Source organism: Nomascus leucogenys, chromosome X, assembly GCF_006542625.1.
Source record: "Nomascus leucogenys isolate Asia chromosome X, Asia_NLE_v1, whole genome shotgun sequence".
Lineage (NCBI taxonomy): Eukaryota > Metazoa > Chordata > Mammalia > Primates > Hylobatidae > Nomascus > Nomascus leucogenys.
Window position 1 is genome coordinate 16,969,925 of NC_044406.1, and position 16,950 is coordinate 16,986,874.

Consider the following 16,950-nt stretch of genomic DNA (forward strand, 5'->3'; position numbering starts at 1 on the left):
TACTCCCTTATACAGTATATGATCGGTTTAAAGAATTCAGTGTTCCAGAGCACAATTAAGTTATATAACTGCATTTTAAAGTAACTTAGTAAATTGTATGGCTGTTAATACCAATTAGTTGCTTTGCCAGAATCTTAAGTAAGGGACAATTAATACTGGAAATAAAACAATGACCCAAAGCTTTAGACAGTCAGCAACGCAAGTGAGTTGATGGTTATAAGTCTCTCTGTCTAGTATGATTCTCTAGTGATTGAGGCTTGATTTTTATGGGGTAGAGATCTTGAGAATATTGAAGGAACTATAGGCTCTCCAGATATTTGTATTTGTTAGTACTCATAACATTTATTTTTTATTCTCTTTCTGATTTTTTTTTTCCAGCTGGGGAAATTTATTCTGGGAAATGTGAAATGCCTTGATATAGTTTGTTTACTCATGGAGACAGTAGTACAATTCAGGAACCTTTATCTAAAGTTACCTAGTCTTTCTGTTTGTGTTCCAAAGTACATAATACAATTCCAATTTTAAGGTAGAATTAAGGGTGAGGCATGGAATTATCATTAATAGATTACTGATATATTTGATCACATTCTTAGTTTATTGCTTAAGATGTCAGCTTTTAAATACCTCATATTTTAAATAAAGACACTGAAACAAGTAGTGAACTATGCCTATCTTGCTAACTACAGCTGGTGACATTCTGTTGCAGACGTTGTGGGGGCAATGGTATGCTTTTATGAATAAATTAAATTCAAAACAAGTTTTTCGGAGTTATTTTTTGTGTGTTTTTCTCTTTGTCTACACCTTTATTATATATAGCATCTCAGGGTGGTGGTAGAATAAGTAATAAAGCTTGGCGTGTTACTTCCTACCTCTCCATTAAATACCCATGAAGATGTTAAACACCCATGAAGTTCTGCAGATTAAGAAACTAAACATCGAAGATTGCTGGCAAAGTCCAGGGAAAATTAATTTTATTAGCAGGACTGGATTGAAAGCATAGTCTTGAACATCATGCTGTTCATCTTACTTTGTGAACCCAAATCAGGCCAGATATCCAAAGGGAGTAGGAAATGCCTTGGACCCATGCTCACAGGAACTGAAAAATAAGCAACCATCTCACTGAGGTTAACTATAATCTGACACTGCTAGAGCTGGAGTTCTCACTCCCCTGCTAGCCTGCGTTAACATCTGCATTTCCAGATCTTTGCAGAGACTAAAATGTCCTAAATATAGTAAGGGAAGAAGCAAAGAAGGTTTGGAAAAGGCATGTACCATCCTAGGATTCGGAGTCCCCGTGGCAAAGTGTGGGTGAAGGTAAAGGGAAGGGAACAGGCTGTGCTTGGAAATGTGGTCTCCAGAATGCCACAAGGTAAACAGCTAATGAATGGCATGGGCTCTTCTGGCTTATTCAGGGAACCCTGCCCAGGCAGTTTAGCCTCAGACCAGCCAACCCCAATGAGAAGGATGTGTGCTAGCAAGCCAGGTTCTAAAATCGGGCTGGGGTGCATCAGTTCATATTCGAAGTTCAAGTTGAGGCCAAATGCCAGTCCTGGTGGATCTCTTTCCATCTTAGTAAGGATGAGGTTTTTTTTTTTTTTGGGGAGATGGAGTCTTGCTCTGTCACCAGGCTGGAGTGCAGTGGCGCGGTCTCGGCTCACTGCAACCTTCACCTCCTGGGTTCCAGCGATTCTCCTGCCTCAGCCTCCCAAGTAGCTGGGATTACAGGCATGCGCCACCATGCCCAGCTGATTTTTGTATTTGTAGTGGAGATGGGGTTTCACCATGTTGGCCAGGCTGGTCTTGAACTCCTGACCTCGTGATCCACCCACCTCGGCCTTCCAAAGTGCTGGGATTACAGGCATGAGCCACCGCATCCGGCCATAAGGATGAGTTTTAAAGGGTGGAGCAGAGAAAACACTGAAAAGATACGGGAAGAGAAAACATGGCTGTGAAGATTTACAAGCAACACATGGTTCTGAAAATGACCTTTTCTAACAAACCAATAAAGTTAAGACATCTGTTTAGTCTCCCAAAAGAAAGCCAGGAAGATATGACCTCTACAGAGAGTGAATAAGCTAAAACAAGGCAAAAAATGCAGAAGTTGGCTGAGATAAGGACAAGTGAAAGAAGCCTAAAATGGATAAAACAAAATTGTTTAGCACTTTTGAACTCATTAATGTTCGTTTACTAAATGTTTATTGAACACCTGCTATATGTGCCTGCTATTCTAGGTGCTGATGATGCAATTGTGAACTTTGCATACTAAGTACAAAAACTTAGTACAAAACATACTAAGCAATTAGGAAAGATCCAACCTAAAAATTGTAAGGTTTGTGGTGGAAAATAATAGAAAAATAGGAGTAGAAACAACATTTAAGGTTGCTATAAGAAGACTTTTCTAATTTCATTGATTTCCAGGTATTATTGATTCAAAAAATACATACACACACACACACACTCCTCTAGATATATTCCGAATAATTTAAAATTTTTATCTCAAAGGAAAAGTCCTAACAATATTTAGGCAGAAAAAAAGAAGTGATCTATATTGGAACAAAATCCAAATAGGCCTCATGCTTCTTTTCTACTACAAATACCAGAGACTGTCAGGTCATTGTTCCCCATTTGATGCCCTATGTGATAGTATTATAATTTCTTTATGTTAGAAAATGGCAGCCCTTCTTTTTAGACCCTTAATTTTCTTCTTGGAAAAATATCTTAGTATATAGATTTTGTTACAAGAAGACACTTTATTCCTACCTGCATTAAGTTGCTTTAATAAGCATACAGACTCTGGTGTCTGTGATGTGAATGGCATTTTCCAGGGCTTTATGGTGCACTTAAGCTTCCAGTGGCTCTGAAGAATAAAAGGTTGCCTTCCCAAGAATTCTGTGCCTATCAAGTTGCCATGTATACGTGAAGATGTTCAAAAATGCAAAGACTTGAAAAATAGGACACTTTGCCAGAAAACCTTTCAAAGATGTACTCTGGCTCAGCAAAACATGAATGCAAATCAATCACTCAAATATGTATAAACCATACAAGAAAAGGACTGGTGGTAAACAGTGAAGGGAACTGAATATGTAAAAAAATAAAAATAAAATATTATAGCTCATGTATCTATAATTATAAATTAAATTCAGCAGTCAAACTCTGCTCTCAAAAATAAATATATTTAACAAAATGGTATAAGAAGAATCAGTGTCAATAACCTCAGATTAATTTAAAACAGTTTAAGGTCACAATACTTTAAAAACTGGTTCTGGCATAAGAACAGATCAGTAGCCTATACTAGACTAGGCTAGAGTCCACTAGAAAGCTCTGAAAGCACATCTAGTATCTATATGTAAGGATGCTAAGATGTAACAACTAAAAATTTCTAGTAAAGGGTATTGGGAAAATTGGTTTAGTGTTTAGAAATTATATTAAATCTGGATTCCCTCACCATGTCATATATTAAAATCAATTACAAGTGAATAAAGATTTAAGGAAAGAAATAATTAAAATATCAAGATACATAAATGCAGATGAATAACCATGCTCAGGCTAAGTAAGGACTTTGAGCACAAAAGTAGTGGACATAATTACAAAGGCCTATATAAGTAAACTTGACTATGTAATAATTTATATTCAGCAACAACAATAGTGATCACAACAACCTGGGGAAAAGATTTGTAACAGAATTTGGCAACAAGTTCTCATCCATGAATCAACCAGAAAATATTAACCCTAGTAGACCCAATTTCACTTATTAGAAGAAAACTTCTCTAATTTCATTGAATGCCAGCGAGGTTTTTTTAAATGATTTTATTTTGCTTTGGCAATGGGTGTAGAGTGAATATTCTCATACACTGCTGAAGGGAACTGTGACATGACTTTTTTTGGATGTCAGTTTGTCATTATATATTGGGAGCCTTTAACATTCATACTCTTTGAACCATTTATATCACTTATAGAATTTACTCTGTGGAAATAAAGATGCAGATGGTGAAGTATGTTCATTAATAGACTTGTTAAATAGCCATCCATGAAAAATGGTGGTTTTAAAAATAACAGCTTGAAATGTTGCTTACATAATATCAAGTGAAATAAAAACAACATACAAAAAGATGTCCAATATTACTACTACCATTTGAGAAAAATTTACTGGAAGAAAATATACCAAAATACTAGAAAGGGTTAATTTTGTAAATGTCTTCTCTATATCCTTTTTGTACCCTTTATCTTCTTTTTGTATTTTCTGTAATGAGTTTATATTATTTTTGTAAGCAGTTTGAATACATGTGAAATGTTAAATTCTTTCCAGTATCTTCTCTTAATTGCATATGTTTTTCACTAAACACTGAATTGGTTTAATGTAGAAAACTTCATCTGTTCGATTTCATTCTTTAAGTAAATACATAAACCTTACGGGGGAGGCGGAGAGAGTGAGTTTTGAGGAGAGAGGATTTTCATGGTATTCTTGAAAGGATAAATAAAAGAATAAACATTTTATTTGACCCCTGTTAGCCATCTGCTTTATACAGTAAATTGTATTTATGAGATGCCAGAGAAAAATAACTAATGAATTTATTCAAGGTGGTATAAATGTGCCAGTTACAAATTTAAATTTGTAGTCATATCAGTGGACAGTTTTGAACAGAGTAAGATCTTTTATAAAATCAGACAAAGTTTTAACTTGTAGTCATATCAGTGGACAGTTTTGAACAGAGTAAGATCTTTTATAAAATCAGACAAAGTTTTAACGCTTAGGATGCAATGAAAGAAATGTATGTGGGAGTCTTTCAGTTAGAATAGAATATAAGATGGAACACTACCTGGAACAATATTCATTTGAGATGTGCGCAGTTTTTCACTATTCCTGGAAGCTACATCTTTGTGCTGTGAGAAAAGCAAGAGGAGGTTCCTGTTATGGTCTGTTCTTTCAGTTATGCTGTAGGTAGATTGCTAGCTAGAGCCATTTGAAAAGGAGCAGGGTAAGAACATGATATCAATGTATTATGGGACAGTAGCATACACGAAAGAGTCACCTTTGTACTACATGGGATAATATTCCAGCTGATAATCTCCTGCATTACTTAAAATTGGCAGTTCTTCCTCCCCAATAATAAAATACCTGGAAGAAGGAGTTTCTTTTAAGTCAGAAGATCCATTAATGTACAAATAAGTTGTACCCTATACAGACAAGTAAGTTGTCTCTACCCTACAATCCTATTCCTTCATTAAAAACAAAAACACAGTACCTTTAAAGAAGTATCTTTTTCCTCCATAATTTATAGCACTTGCCTAGTATTGTGTTTAATTTTAAAGTCTTTGTTTTGATGCAGGGACAACGTTTTGTTAAATATTAAAAGATTTGATCTGAAAGTGTCCCCACTTAGAGTAAAAAAGAACAGGCCTGAGTCATTCAGAAGGCTTTTATATGACATGTTGGCTTTGAAGAATTTATATTAATTATTTTGCCAAAAGCTTTTTTATTTCTTTTATAGACCAGAATTGGATAAAAATTATTTAGTTTAGTAGTACGTAGTTCTTAGCATTTCCATTTCCTTTCCAACCCTTGTTTTCTTTCCTCCCAACCGAAAACAGCAAAAAAGATTTTCATATTTTCTTTAAAGCAGAATTCTGTCATCTCTTCTGTTCAGAAGAGATAAGGGCAGGACGAAGGTGATGATTAGTATTTGGTGATGGAATGTTTATCTCACTTTGGATTTGCAGTGACCATCAATAGGGACGAGCTGGTGAAAATTAGATATGCTTGTTAGCATTCTGCTACCAGCAACTACTGTATATTGGAGAGGCCCTTTCTTGGTCTTAGAAGGCCATTTAAAATGTGTCTCTGGACTTCAGAGGGCAGTACAGATGACAGTCTGCCACTCATCCTGGCACTTTTGAGTATCCTCAAGACATTGACACTAATGATTTATGAGTTAGGCATATTCTGCCACCATATCTGCTCTTTGCTCCACTCTCTCTCCCTTTCTCCTTTTCCTTCCTTGACAATGTTTGTGGGGTGATACGAAAGAGAATTTTGGAACCAAGAAATGAGGGGTGGCGGGGGAGAGGAAGATGATATATTTTTGACACTCTGGCTTCTTGCTACTCTGTCCCAGAATATACCCCCAGGCAACTGGAATCCCCAGTCGGAAAAACACTGGAGAATGACTTTCCTTCTGCTTCTTTTCCCTTGCAGGAAACACATGAAATTGTGGCGATCAAGAAATTCAAGGACAGTGAAGGTAGATATATATAGATATATATAATCTGTATATATGTATTTTTCCTTCTGTATAAAGTTTTTATACATAGAGTGCGGAAGAAGTGGGATCTAGCTGATCAGACACTGTCTATTCCTGATATTTTGAAGTCACAGTCTCAGAAAGTGAATATAGCTTATTTCTTATGCTTTGCTTTCAAACATTTAGTTCCTTTTATGTGAATCTTTTCAAATCTCACGATATTAGAAAATTCATCTTTTTATTTTAAGGTTGCAATCAGCATTGGAAATCTTGCTCCAAAGGCTGGTTAGAAGACATGTTGTTTATGCTGTTTCTAAATATTATTAAAATAAAAAAACTGGCTTCAAGTAAATACTTCTGTGGGTCTACACAAATAGCAAGTACTATGTGAAAGATTTCAGTATTGGTTACTGTGATCTCCAGCTCCTAGTCAGAGTTAGAAATACAAGGATATATTGAGGGATTGATTTTATATTTAGAATAATGCATTGAGAGAATAAAAGCTTTTTAAGAAGAAATACTATGCTTAGGGGCCTTCATCACATCCAGGCCATTTCAGACAGAGTTGTAAAATTACCCCATGCTGGGCAAGAAAGTTTAAAATAATGCATTTCAGTAGTTCATTAGTTTTAAAATCTAGACTGTTGGCCATCCAAAGATAGCCAAATAGAGAAACTGATGACAAAAATAGGTATGGCCTTTAAGGTGCTCTAGACAACATTTGTTTCAGACTTTTTGGACTGAGACCCACAGTAGAAATATATTTCATATCCTAACCCAGTGTCCGCACACATATGTAACACTATATGTAAATGAAGCAAAAATGTCACGAACTTCATTATATGAATGTGAAGCTCTCTACTTTCTGTTCTCTCCTGTTCATATAAATGCCTATTGTGACATCAAATAGATTGATTTCACCACTAATAAGTCAGAGCCTGCTGTTTGAAAAACTATGGTCTAGAAGTAAGAAGTACCAACACAGCATCAATCTTCATTATCTAATCAGAAGTGCGGAAATAGCAGTCATAGCTTACCTTCATCAGCACACATCCCATAAGTGATGTAAGACACCAGCCTCTATATTTATGAACAGTTTCATCACCCTCACCTCAGAGACTTAGCAAACATTAAATAACAAAAAGGGACTTGCTCTAGGATAGATGCAGTAGTATTTGATGTAATCCATCTCTGATGTGCTAGTTATATGAAACACATGCATATCAGCTGGGAACTTTAGCAGTCATTGTATGGGCAGGCTTAAAGGGAAGGTAAAAAGGGGAAGGTAAAAAAGAACTTTTTGCTTGTTCTGGGGGGACAAAAAAATCTTGCTTCAAATGGGATATTTGTGGTCTAGCAGGAAGCAGTAGCCCCAGGCCATCCCACTGTGATACCATTGGAAATGAGCTCTTTGAGCAGTGACTTTGGGTCAACAGGTGGCTGAGAGACAAATGGTGATTTCCTAAAAAGAATGATTGCAACAGTAGATCAAAGCACAACCTTCGCATGCATGTAAAGGCTTCTGGCTGTGCATTCATCTTTCAGGGCATATTGGCAAGCATCAGTTACCACCAAAAATAATAACTGTCATCAAATTTTGTAAAAAGTACAATCTAGGCCATGTATGCCATCTTTTTTTGTTTCTGAGACAGGGTCTCAGACTGTTACCCAGGCTGGAGTGCAGTGGCGCAATCTCGGCTCACTGCAACCTCCACTCCCCGGGCTCAAGTGATTCTATAGCCACAGCCTCCTGAGTAGCTGGGATTACAGGTGTGCGCCACCATGCCCAGTTAATTTTTTGGTATTTTATTTGTAGAGACAGGGTTTCGCCATGTTGCCCAGGCTGGTATCAAACTGCTGAGCTCAAAGTGATCCGCCCGCCTTGGCCTCCCAAAGTGCTGGGATTACAGGCATGAGCCACCTTGTCCAGCCCCATTACTTTCTTTTTAAGTAAATACCATGTTCTTTATAATCTCTGTCTTGTGCATACCAATTCTTAGCTTCAATTATATATTTTTACCTGTGTTAATGATACCTTTAGAGTGGAAATCTAGTGTATCCGTTGAAATTCATTGAGCACTGAGTGAAGTGCTGTAAGAGTTGAGGTGTGGATACTTTCAAGAAGCATATGACCTATTAGGAGAATTAAGACCTGCAAATAAATAACAATAAAACACAGTAGAAAACAGTTATTGCCTGAGTGGAGACATGGAACTTGGATCATTTTGAGGTGAGAGAAACTGTTTCTGGACGTGGTATCGGGAGTGCATGAATAGTCTAGACATGGAAAACATTTGATCTGCCCTTATTTTATTGAATCAACAAAACATTAATCTGCTCTGCCCTCATCTCTGCCAGACCGTTATCACTCACCATCCCTCAGAGGCATGCAGCCTTATCACCCACCCCACCTTGTCAATGACACCTACGTACCACCTACACATACTTCTAGAGGGATACTTCCAAAACATTTCTGTGCTAGAACCCAAAGACATAACCAATTATTCATAAACTTTTTCATTCCAGTCTGGCCCACTTACCTACTGTTTACATTTCTCCCAGGGAGATACTAGTACTCTCTTTTTTCTGTCTTTACCCTTTTCCTCTGGCTGGAGTAGTGTCTTACTTAATGGAAAAAAAGGGTACATGTTTGGTGAACAACTCTTTTGGAGTGTGAAGTGTATATAGATAGTATCATTCAGGTAAGGATGTCTATTCAACCCCTGTGTAAACCATTTAATTCTCAATCAGTTTATTATCTTAAATTTTAGCCAATTATAATAAAAAACAGTGTCGTGATAATATTGCCCTCATTGTCATGTAGCTCTCATTAATCCCCTTTATTAGTTATTCTTGAAATATTCGTTTGATATTATGGCAGTGATTATCTAGATCTAATGTTTAAAAGTCTTAGTGAAGATAATGAAATAATCCTGTAAAAATATTGTTAACTGAAATAGGATCTGCACTTGGTCTGAGCCATGTTCAAGGTAATCCAGTGCAGATGCTCCTTGACTTGTGATGAGGCCACATCCCAGTAACCCATCATAAGTGGAAAAAATTGTACGTACAAAATGCTTTGGCTGGGCGTGGTGGCTCACACTTGTAATCCCAGCACTTTGGGAAGCCGAGGCAGGAGGATTGCTTGAGCCAGGAGATTGAGACCAGCCTGGGCAACATGACGAGACCCTGTCTGTACAAAAAAATTTTTAAAAAATTAGCCAGGCATGGTGGTGCGTGCCTGTAATCCTAGCTACTCAGTAGGCTGATGTAGGAGGCTCGCTTGAGCCCGGAAGGTTGAGGCTGCAGTGAGCCGTGATGATGCCACTGCACTCCAGCCTAGGCAACAGAGTGAGACTCTGTCTCCAAAAAAAGCCTTTACTACACCCAACTTACCACACATCATAGCTTTAGCCTAGCCTCCTTTAAACGTGCTCAGAACACTTATGTTAGCCTATAGTTGGGCAAAATCATATAACAAAGCCTATTTTATAGTAAGGTGTTGAATATCTCATGTAATTTATTGAATACTGTAGTGAAAGTGAAAACCAGAATGATTTTATGGGTATTCAAAGTATGGTTTCTCCTGAACGCATATGGCTTTCATGCCATTGTAAAGTCAAAAAATCGAAGTCAAACCATTATAAGTCGGGACCATCTATTCTCTCACTGATATCACGGAATATTTTGTGAGAATATATGTTAATTTCTGGTAGCTTTAAAAAATTATGCTAATGTCCTACTTTCTTGTTAAATTCATATGTATTCACAAATTTATGTAAAATGTTTGTGAAACTATATTTTGTTAGACTACTATTTAGTTCAAGAAGTCTTTATTATCCCAGGGTGATAGATCACTATTTAAAATGGGAATCAAAATTTCATAGTAAATAAAAGTTTATTTTGGGACTTTAAGTGGGTAAAATGAAACTAAAATTATGAAAATAAGTTTATAGTTAACACAAGTTAGGTTATAGTAGTAATTAATATGCTATTTCAAGAAAGAATCAAGTGTTAACCTTTTTGGGAGGAGGAACAGTTTTTACAGTAAAATTGTAGGCTAGGCCAATGAATAGCTTCTGCAGTAAAGAGGGTCATTAAGAAATATACAAAAAGCTTTGTCAGTTTTCTCCTCTTCTTCTTTTTTTATTCCTGTCTATGTGTCTTCCTTTTCAGGCTGTGTGTGTGTGTGACAGGGTCTTGCTCTGTATCCCAGGGTAGAGTACAGTAGCATGGTCATGGCTCAGTGTAGCCTTGAACTCCTGGGCTCAAGCAATCTTCCTGTCTCAGCCTCCCAAAGTAGCTGGGACTACAGGTGCGCACCACCACTCCCAGCTAATTTTTTCATTTTTTGTAGAGGTGAGGTCTCGCTATGTTGCTCAGGCTGGTCTCGAACTCCTGGGATCAAGAGATCCTCCTGCCTCAGCCTCCCAAAATGCTGGGATTACAGACATGAACCACGAAGCCTTGCCTTTTTGAGGTTTTTATTTTCTAGTTTGTTAGCAGATACAATTCTATCAGATAATTTATTAGTGTCTTTGCCTGTGATTCTCTCTGAAAGACTTTGACACCCTGACTTGGGGATATAGCTCCTGTTAAAAGGGAAGAATGAGTAATGAAAAATTTTGTCTGCACTTACTTCATTAGTTAATTTTGTCTTGTTTTGATGACTTCTGTTTGTTGACACTTCATAAATTTGGAGTCTGCGATAATGAGTTCTTTAAGATACCCTAAATGATGGTATTATAAGTTTGGCTATTAAGTACCTGCAGAGAAATTTTATCTAGTAAACACCTGACCAACCAGAAGTCTCCATTGTATTAGTTCTGCTCATTGTAATAGTTCTGCTCATTATTTGGATTTTCTGAGAAGGGAAAAAAATGACCATAGACCATAAAGATACTAGAGATTATTTAGTTAAAAGGTACTTTTCAGACTATGCATAAATTATAAATTTAGTCCAATTCTTCTACCCTTCCTATGACTCCCATCTTCTACAGTAAGATTTGATGTTCAGATGATAGTGTATCACTGTTGGATTGTCAACACAAGTACAAGTGTCTGCTGTCCTCAATTTATTAAATAACCCAAGAGCGCTGATTTAGATTATATAGCTTTGGACCAGCAAGAATTCAAAATACTGTCTGTCCAGCCTTTACTTTAGGAAAACCTATTGTCTGGAATTTATTTTTGACATACATTTGGACCTTCTTTTTGCTTCTTTAGACTTTTCCATCTTTCCTTAAATGTAAGGTGATGGACTGAGGGGAGAGCCTCTCTGCTTGCCACTGGGCCTCTGTGCATGGCAAGGAGGCTGACTCCAGGGAGGTATACAGTAGTCTACATTTAAGATGAAACTTAGGTTGTGTCTCTGCTTTTATATAAAATAAAATTACTTACATTTCATATTCCGCTGAATGTTTTCTATAGAGAACTATTTTCTTCTTGGAATGGACATATTCTTCTTAATCATTAGAAAACATTTAATTGATCATCTGTTCTGTCTTCTAATTTATTTTATTCTGTTTACCCAGACACTGGAAAGCTCTATACTGATCTCTGGATCAGGAGTACTCTGGTCTCTTATATGGTGGTACAAAACCAGAGTTCGTAATCTGGAGTCCTTAAATTCAAGAGCCTGATTTCTGTGTGAAAGAGGCCTTGAAACAAAAAGTCCAACCCTTGATTAAACAAAGAATTTGATTAACTGAGCTTGAGCATTCTGGCTAGTCATGATTTTACCACACTTCCTTTTCATGTTCAACATGGACCTCCTTCAGACTTCAGGGATTCTTCTAGGATTTGGTGATCATTTTGCATCTTCTGTGATTTAATAAATTTCTACTGTGCTTTTACCTGTTCTTCATCTCTAAAGATTGGAGGGGCCTCATCTTTCTTGGTGTATGTAACAGTAGCACTAGCATTCAAACTTCCTCAGCCACATTGTCTGTCTATTGATGTCCCTTCTTCAATAAGAGCAACCAGACTCAAATATGGTACCCTCATGGTTTTGATCAAGGATGGGTTGATTTTTCTTTATCAGTTTATCTGTTTAAAGGTCCATTTGGGTTGGGGGGCTCTTTGGCTATACAAAAATGTCAGGTTTGTGATTTCACAAAGTAGGTTACAGCTATTCCTGGATTTCCTTTCTAAGCCCACAGTTCTTTAAAAATAGAGTTACAATAGAGTTTCTGCTCATCTTTAGATTTTTCTCTTTTCATCAGTTATCTTTGAATCTCCTTTGCTCCTGTGATCTTTCTTCTTAAGAATTGTTCTCTTTAGCAAATCGTTCTTGATTTTTAGGTGTGTTAACTTGCCTTACTGGTAAGTTTAGAAGTAGGACAGTTTTTGGGTTGTTTTTACTTAACATCCTTTTTCCACCCTGCCATTTTGTCCTCACTCAGTGGGGTTTCTATATATCTGCACATAACTTTGTCAGAGTTGATCCTGCATTCAGCTAAACCCCCTCAGTGGTAACTGATGACAAGGTGGGTCAGCATGCACATAAGCAGTTATCACATAGAAGTATGGACTCGGGAAGAGTCCTTCTGAATAATCCAGTATAACTCAGCCCCAGTATACAGATGATAGACCTCAGGCTCAAAGTTGCATAGCGTGTATGTGAATAATTGCAACTAAAATGCTGACCCAGGATCTTTGTTGAGTTTTTCTTCCACCCATACTATGCCGCCTTGCCGTTCAGCTAAACGGTAGCATAGTTATACCTGAACCTGGGTGCTGTGACTCACTTTCCAAAACTCACTGTATTGTATACTATGCTACCTTTGTCCCTGTGTTCTACTCAGGCTATGAGGTAGAATATGACCCTCAGCTCATGCACCCTGAGAAAGTTATCCTTTCTAGACTTGATTTCTTCATTTGTAAACTGGAGCCCAGCCTTAATAAAGAATCCTAGCCTGGACAAAGAATCCACGGGGATTATTTCAACTAGATGGCAGTGATTTTTGTGCTCATTTCAGTGGGCTGTGCTACCATCCTTTGAAAATGGCTTACTGAATGCTTTTTGCAAGGCATTTTGTAATGCCTTGCAAAATGCTTTCCTACTTTGTGTACCTCTGAGAAGAGAAGCCTGTATAATTGGAATGTGCCTTCCTTTTCCCCTCATCTGATAATTTAGTTGACAGTTTTCATCATAAAGTGCAGGGCAGGCCAGGAACCTTCAAAGTACTTAGAAAAACAAAATTATAGGATGTACCCAGTAATAATGAAGAGTGCCCATTTTGCTTGAATTTAGGGAATTAACTCCACTTCCTGCCTGTTCCCATTCATTGCAATCTTAGTGCTCAAGTGTTTACCTCAACTTTTAATACTATGACTGGCATAAAGTAGAAAAGCCTTTATTTCCTAAAAACAGCTGCTCCAATGAGGTTGTTTGGGCGCTACATTCTAGATAATTTTGTGTGCTGCTTTTTGATGATTCATTTATCTTCTCTAACCATTGTTAAGTGGAGTCAATACAGATTCGAATAATGTATGTATAACAAAGCAGCCAAGTTCCATGAGGTTTAGGCTCATAATCAATACATTTTTAATGAAAAGAAATAATAGATTATTATATTTGAAAAAGGCAATAGGATTTTTGGGAGATGGAGGCATTTGTTTGTTTCTTTTACTGATGAAAAGTTAAGTGGCTTGCCTAAAGTTGCATGGTGTACTGTTGGTTGATTAAAAGACTGAGTCCAGAATCTAGGTCTCCGTAGTCCTGGTCCACTGTTCCTTCTACTAAACCATCCTGATGCGGCCATTCTGAAGAGAGTTTATTCATTAGCAAAGTGAAACTGCCACAAGTTGGTAATAAATAATAGTACGATGTTTTTTCATTTGCATTTCCAGTACCAAGAATTCACCAAGCATCGTAGCTTATGGATGCTCTTAATGATTTTATTTCTATTTAGGTGTTTGTGTGCATGTACTTGTGTGCGTTCTTAACCCTGAGCACTGTCAGTGTTCTGTATCCTCCATTGTTTCTAATCACATACTTTAGAAGACACCTAGGGACAGAGGCGAATAGGGAGAAGAGAAATTCAGTTTATCGTACTGCCTGATAAGCGGTGCTTGAGGAAATTGACAGTACTGTAAGAAAACTGAGAGGCAAACTGCCTATTGTTTGCCCTCCCATTGCTGTGGCTGAAGTGAGGAAGAGTTAGGCATGTATGAGCAGAGATTTCCTTATGGCCACAGGTGAAGCATTCGTGTAGAAAGAATGTATTGATCACCTCTCCTTGTGTCAGGTACAGTCCTGGTGTATATTGTTGAACAGAAGAATTGAGTCCTGTCCTCCATGAGCTCTTGATTTAGCAGGGATGGCTGCATAGATTGTATACCACTAAGCAAACAAATATATCAAGAAAAATGGTGAGAAGTTCTGTGAAAGAAAAGTCCAGAACTGTGATAAGGAATAATGGGGATGGGGGCCTACTTGCTTTCGTGGTCTGGGAAAGGCTCTGGAGGAGTGACATTTAAACTAAAACCTGAAGGAGCAAGCCCTGTCAAGAGCCTATGTAGTAGACTGAGCATTGTAGGCAGAGGGAGCAAGTCTGAAGGCCATTAAGGTGGGAAAATGAAGTTTGGGGCTATTTTGGGAACTGAAAGATGGGAGGTGAGGGAGAGGGACATGAGATGGGGATGGAAAGGCAGGCACGGACCAGGTCATGAGTAATCAGTAGACTTGTCTCTTGTTAAATTAGTCCCTTGTTAGATCATTTGTTTCTTATGTGAGATCTGTGTGTTATTCTGTTTCTTAGAGATAGGTGGATTTTAGTTTGGTTACCCCAACCTTGAGTAACTCAGAGGGGATATTAGAGAAGCATGTTCTCGATCTTGCTTCTTTAGGAAACTGCTGGTGTTCCTGTGCTTCAGCAGCTGCAGCTACCTTAGCATTCTAACAGTCACAGAACACCACTGCTCTGGCTCAGCCCCAACTTGCAGAACACCTGGACCTTTGTCCCCTCCCAGTCCTCTAACTACTTTGGGATGTCCCCGATTGCATCTCAGACATTCCCCCACTGCCAGGTGACATCCACTGTCATGCTCTTTTCCCTGTAAGTACCCAGTTCGCTGTTGACCGCCTTGGTGTGAGCCAGGTAATTCGCTGCTTATGCCACAGTTGGCCTTTCTTACTGCTGGTTCTTGTCTTCTCATAGGCAGTATCTCTCTTGGTCCTAATCTGTGTTCCAGTGTTCTCCAACAGCTTTCTGGCTAAAGTAGAATACTTCATTTATGTAACCAGTTCACAAGGGAGTGTTGACTCTGTGCTCCCAGTTTGATATGGATATTCGGGTGCTACAAAGCCCTTGCTTTTATGTCATTCCCTTTTCTTTAAACTCAGTTTGAGCTGGGGTTGGGAAAGGGGGCTGAGATAGAAAATAATCTGAGGAAACATTCCTGGCTTTGCATTTAGAATCTTCCCTCTCCCTTTGGAATCCATTCAGCCTTTTTCCTCCTGCGTGCCTTGCTTAGAGAGCCTTTCTTCTAGAGGGTGTATCTATTAGGCTTCCGTGCCCCTATCTCCACACTCCATTTTCTTCCTTCTCACACTGAAAGATGTGTCTGATCCTGAGGGTCACACAGCTCTCAAGCTAGGATTCTGGCCCTTACCCAAAAGCTTGTGGCTACATGTGTTTTAGACGTCATAATTTTTGGATTTTAGAATGGACGTGTGGCATGTTATAATGCACAGCACCCAGTAATCAAGTAGTATTTCTATAGCCCAACATATGAATGTTCATGTTAGATTGGATAAACAAAGACTTTAAGTAGTCTCCTGTCAGTTCAGGTGTTACCTCTCAGTGAATTTGCCCCAAACTTAGAAAAAGCTTTCAGTTTTTAGACTGTGTTTTGGATTTTGGACTTGCAGATGAGGGATTATGAACCTGTGTCCTGGTACATATATGCAAAAACATGGTAGTTAGGATTTCCTGGGTAAATCTAAAGGTATAATAAAAACTCATTTAAATAGAAATATTATTTTCATCACTCCCCTGCCAATTAATCCATTAGAGTTAATATGACTTCTGTCCTTCCTCCATAACCGCGGAGATTATCATGAATGAAGTTGATGGTATGGAAGAGGGTCTATTGGTTCAGCATAAGTTCTCCATCCCAGAACAGCTACACCATCTGGGATGGACAGATGGACATGCCACAGGGAAGACAGCAGGAACCTACAGCAGCTGCTGTTCAGAGAGAAGATTAGACACTCTCAGAATTCCCTGCAACTTGGCTGTGACTTGCATTGTGGATGCTTGGCGCATGACCTCTGCTCCCTGAGGTGACTCATGCAGCCTGAGGAATAAAATGCTCTTTTAGGCCAAAGTTTCAGGCCATCCTTAAAAACATCAGCTACCACAGATGCTGGCTGCATAGAGATTCCCCTGCACACTGACACTTTTGATTCCTTATGGCCCTTTTAATCTCTTTCCTTCCTTGTATAGAGTTATAGTTCAAATGACAATGGATGCATATGTTGTATCTATAAGTGTGTTTTTATACATACACGTAGTAAAAGAAGTATAAGAAAATTTTTATACATACACATAGTAAAAGGAGTATAAGAAAATATAAGCAGGAAGTCAAGTTTGTGCTGATCAAGTAAACCCTTTCTTTGATTTTCTTATTCTTTTTTTTTTTTACTTTTAACAAACTCTTTATTCTCTGACTTCTGGTTTATTTCTTTTTTTTTAAAATTTAT

General features: G+C 38.0%; 1 protein-coding gene across 3 annotated transcripts in view; it reads left to right on the forward strand.

The window, feature by feature from the left end:
- CDKL5 (cyclin dependent kinase like 5) overlaps window positions 1–16,950 on the forward strand; it is a 208,295-nt gene that overhangs the window by 130,070 nt on the left and 61,275 nt on the right. For all 3 annotated transcript variants that reach the window (XM_030807633.1, XM_003261114.2, XM_030807634.1), the window contains exon 4: window positions 6,194–6,239. In XM_030807633.1, the coding sequence (XP_030663493.1) occupies window positions 6,194–6,239 (46 nt within the window). The remainder of the gene's footprint in view (window positions 1–6,193; window positions 6,240–16,950) is intronic.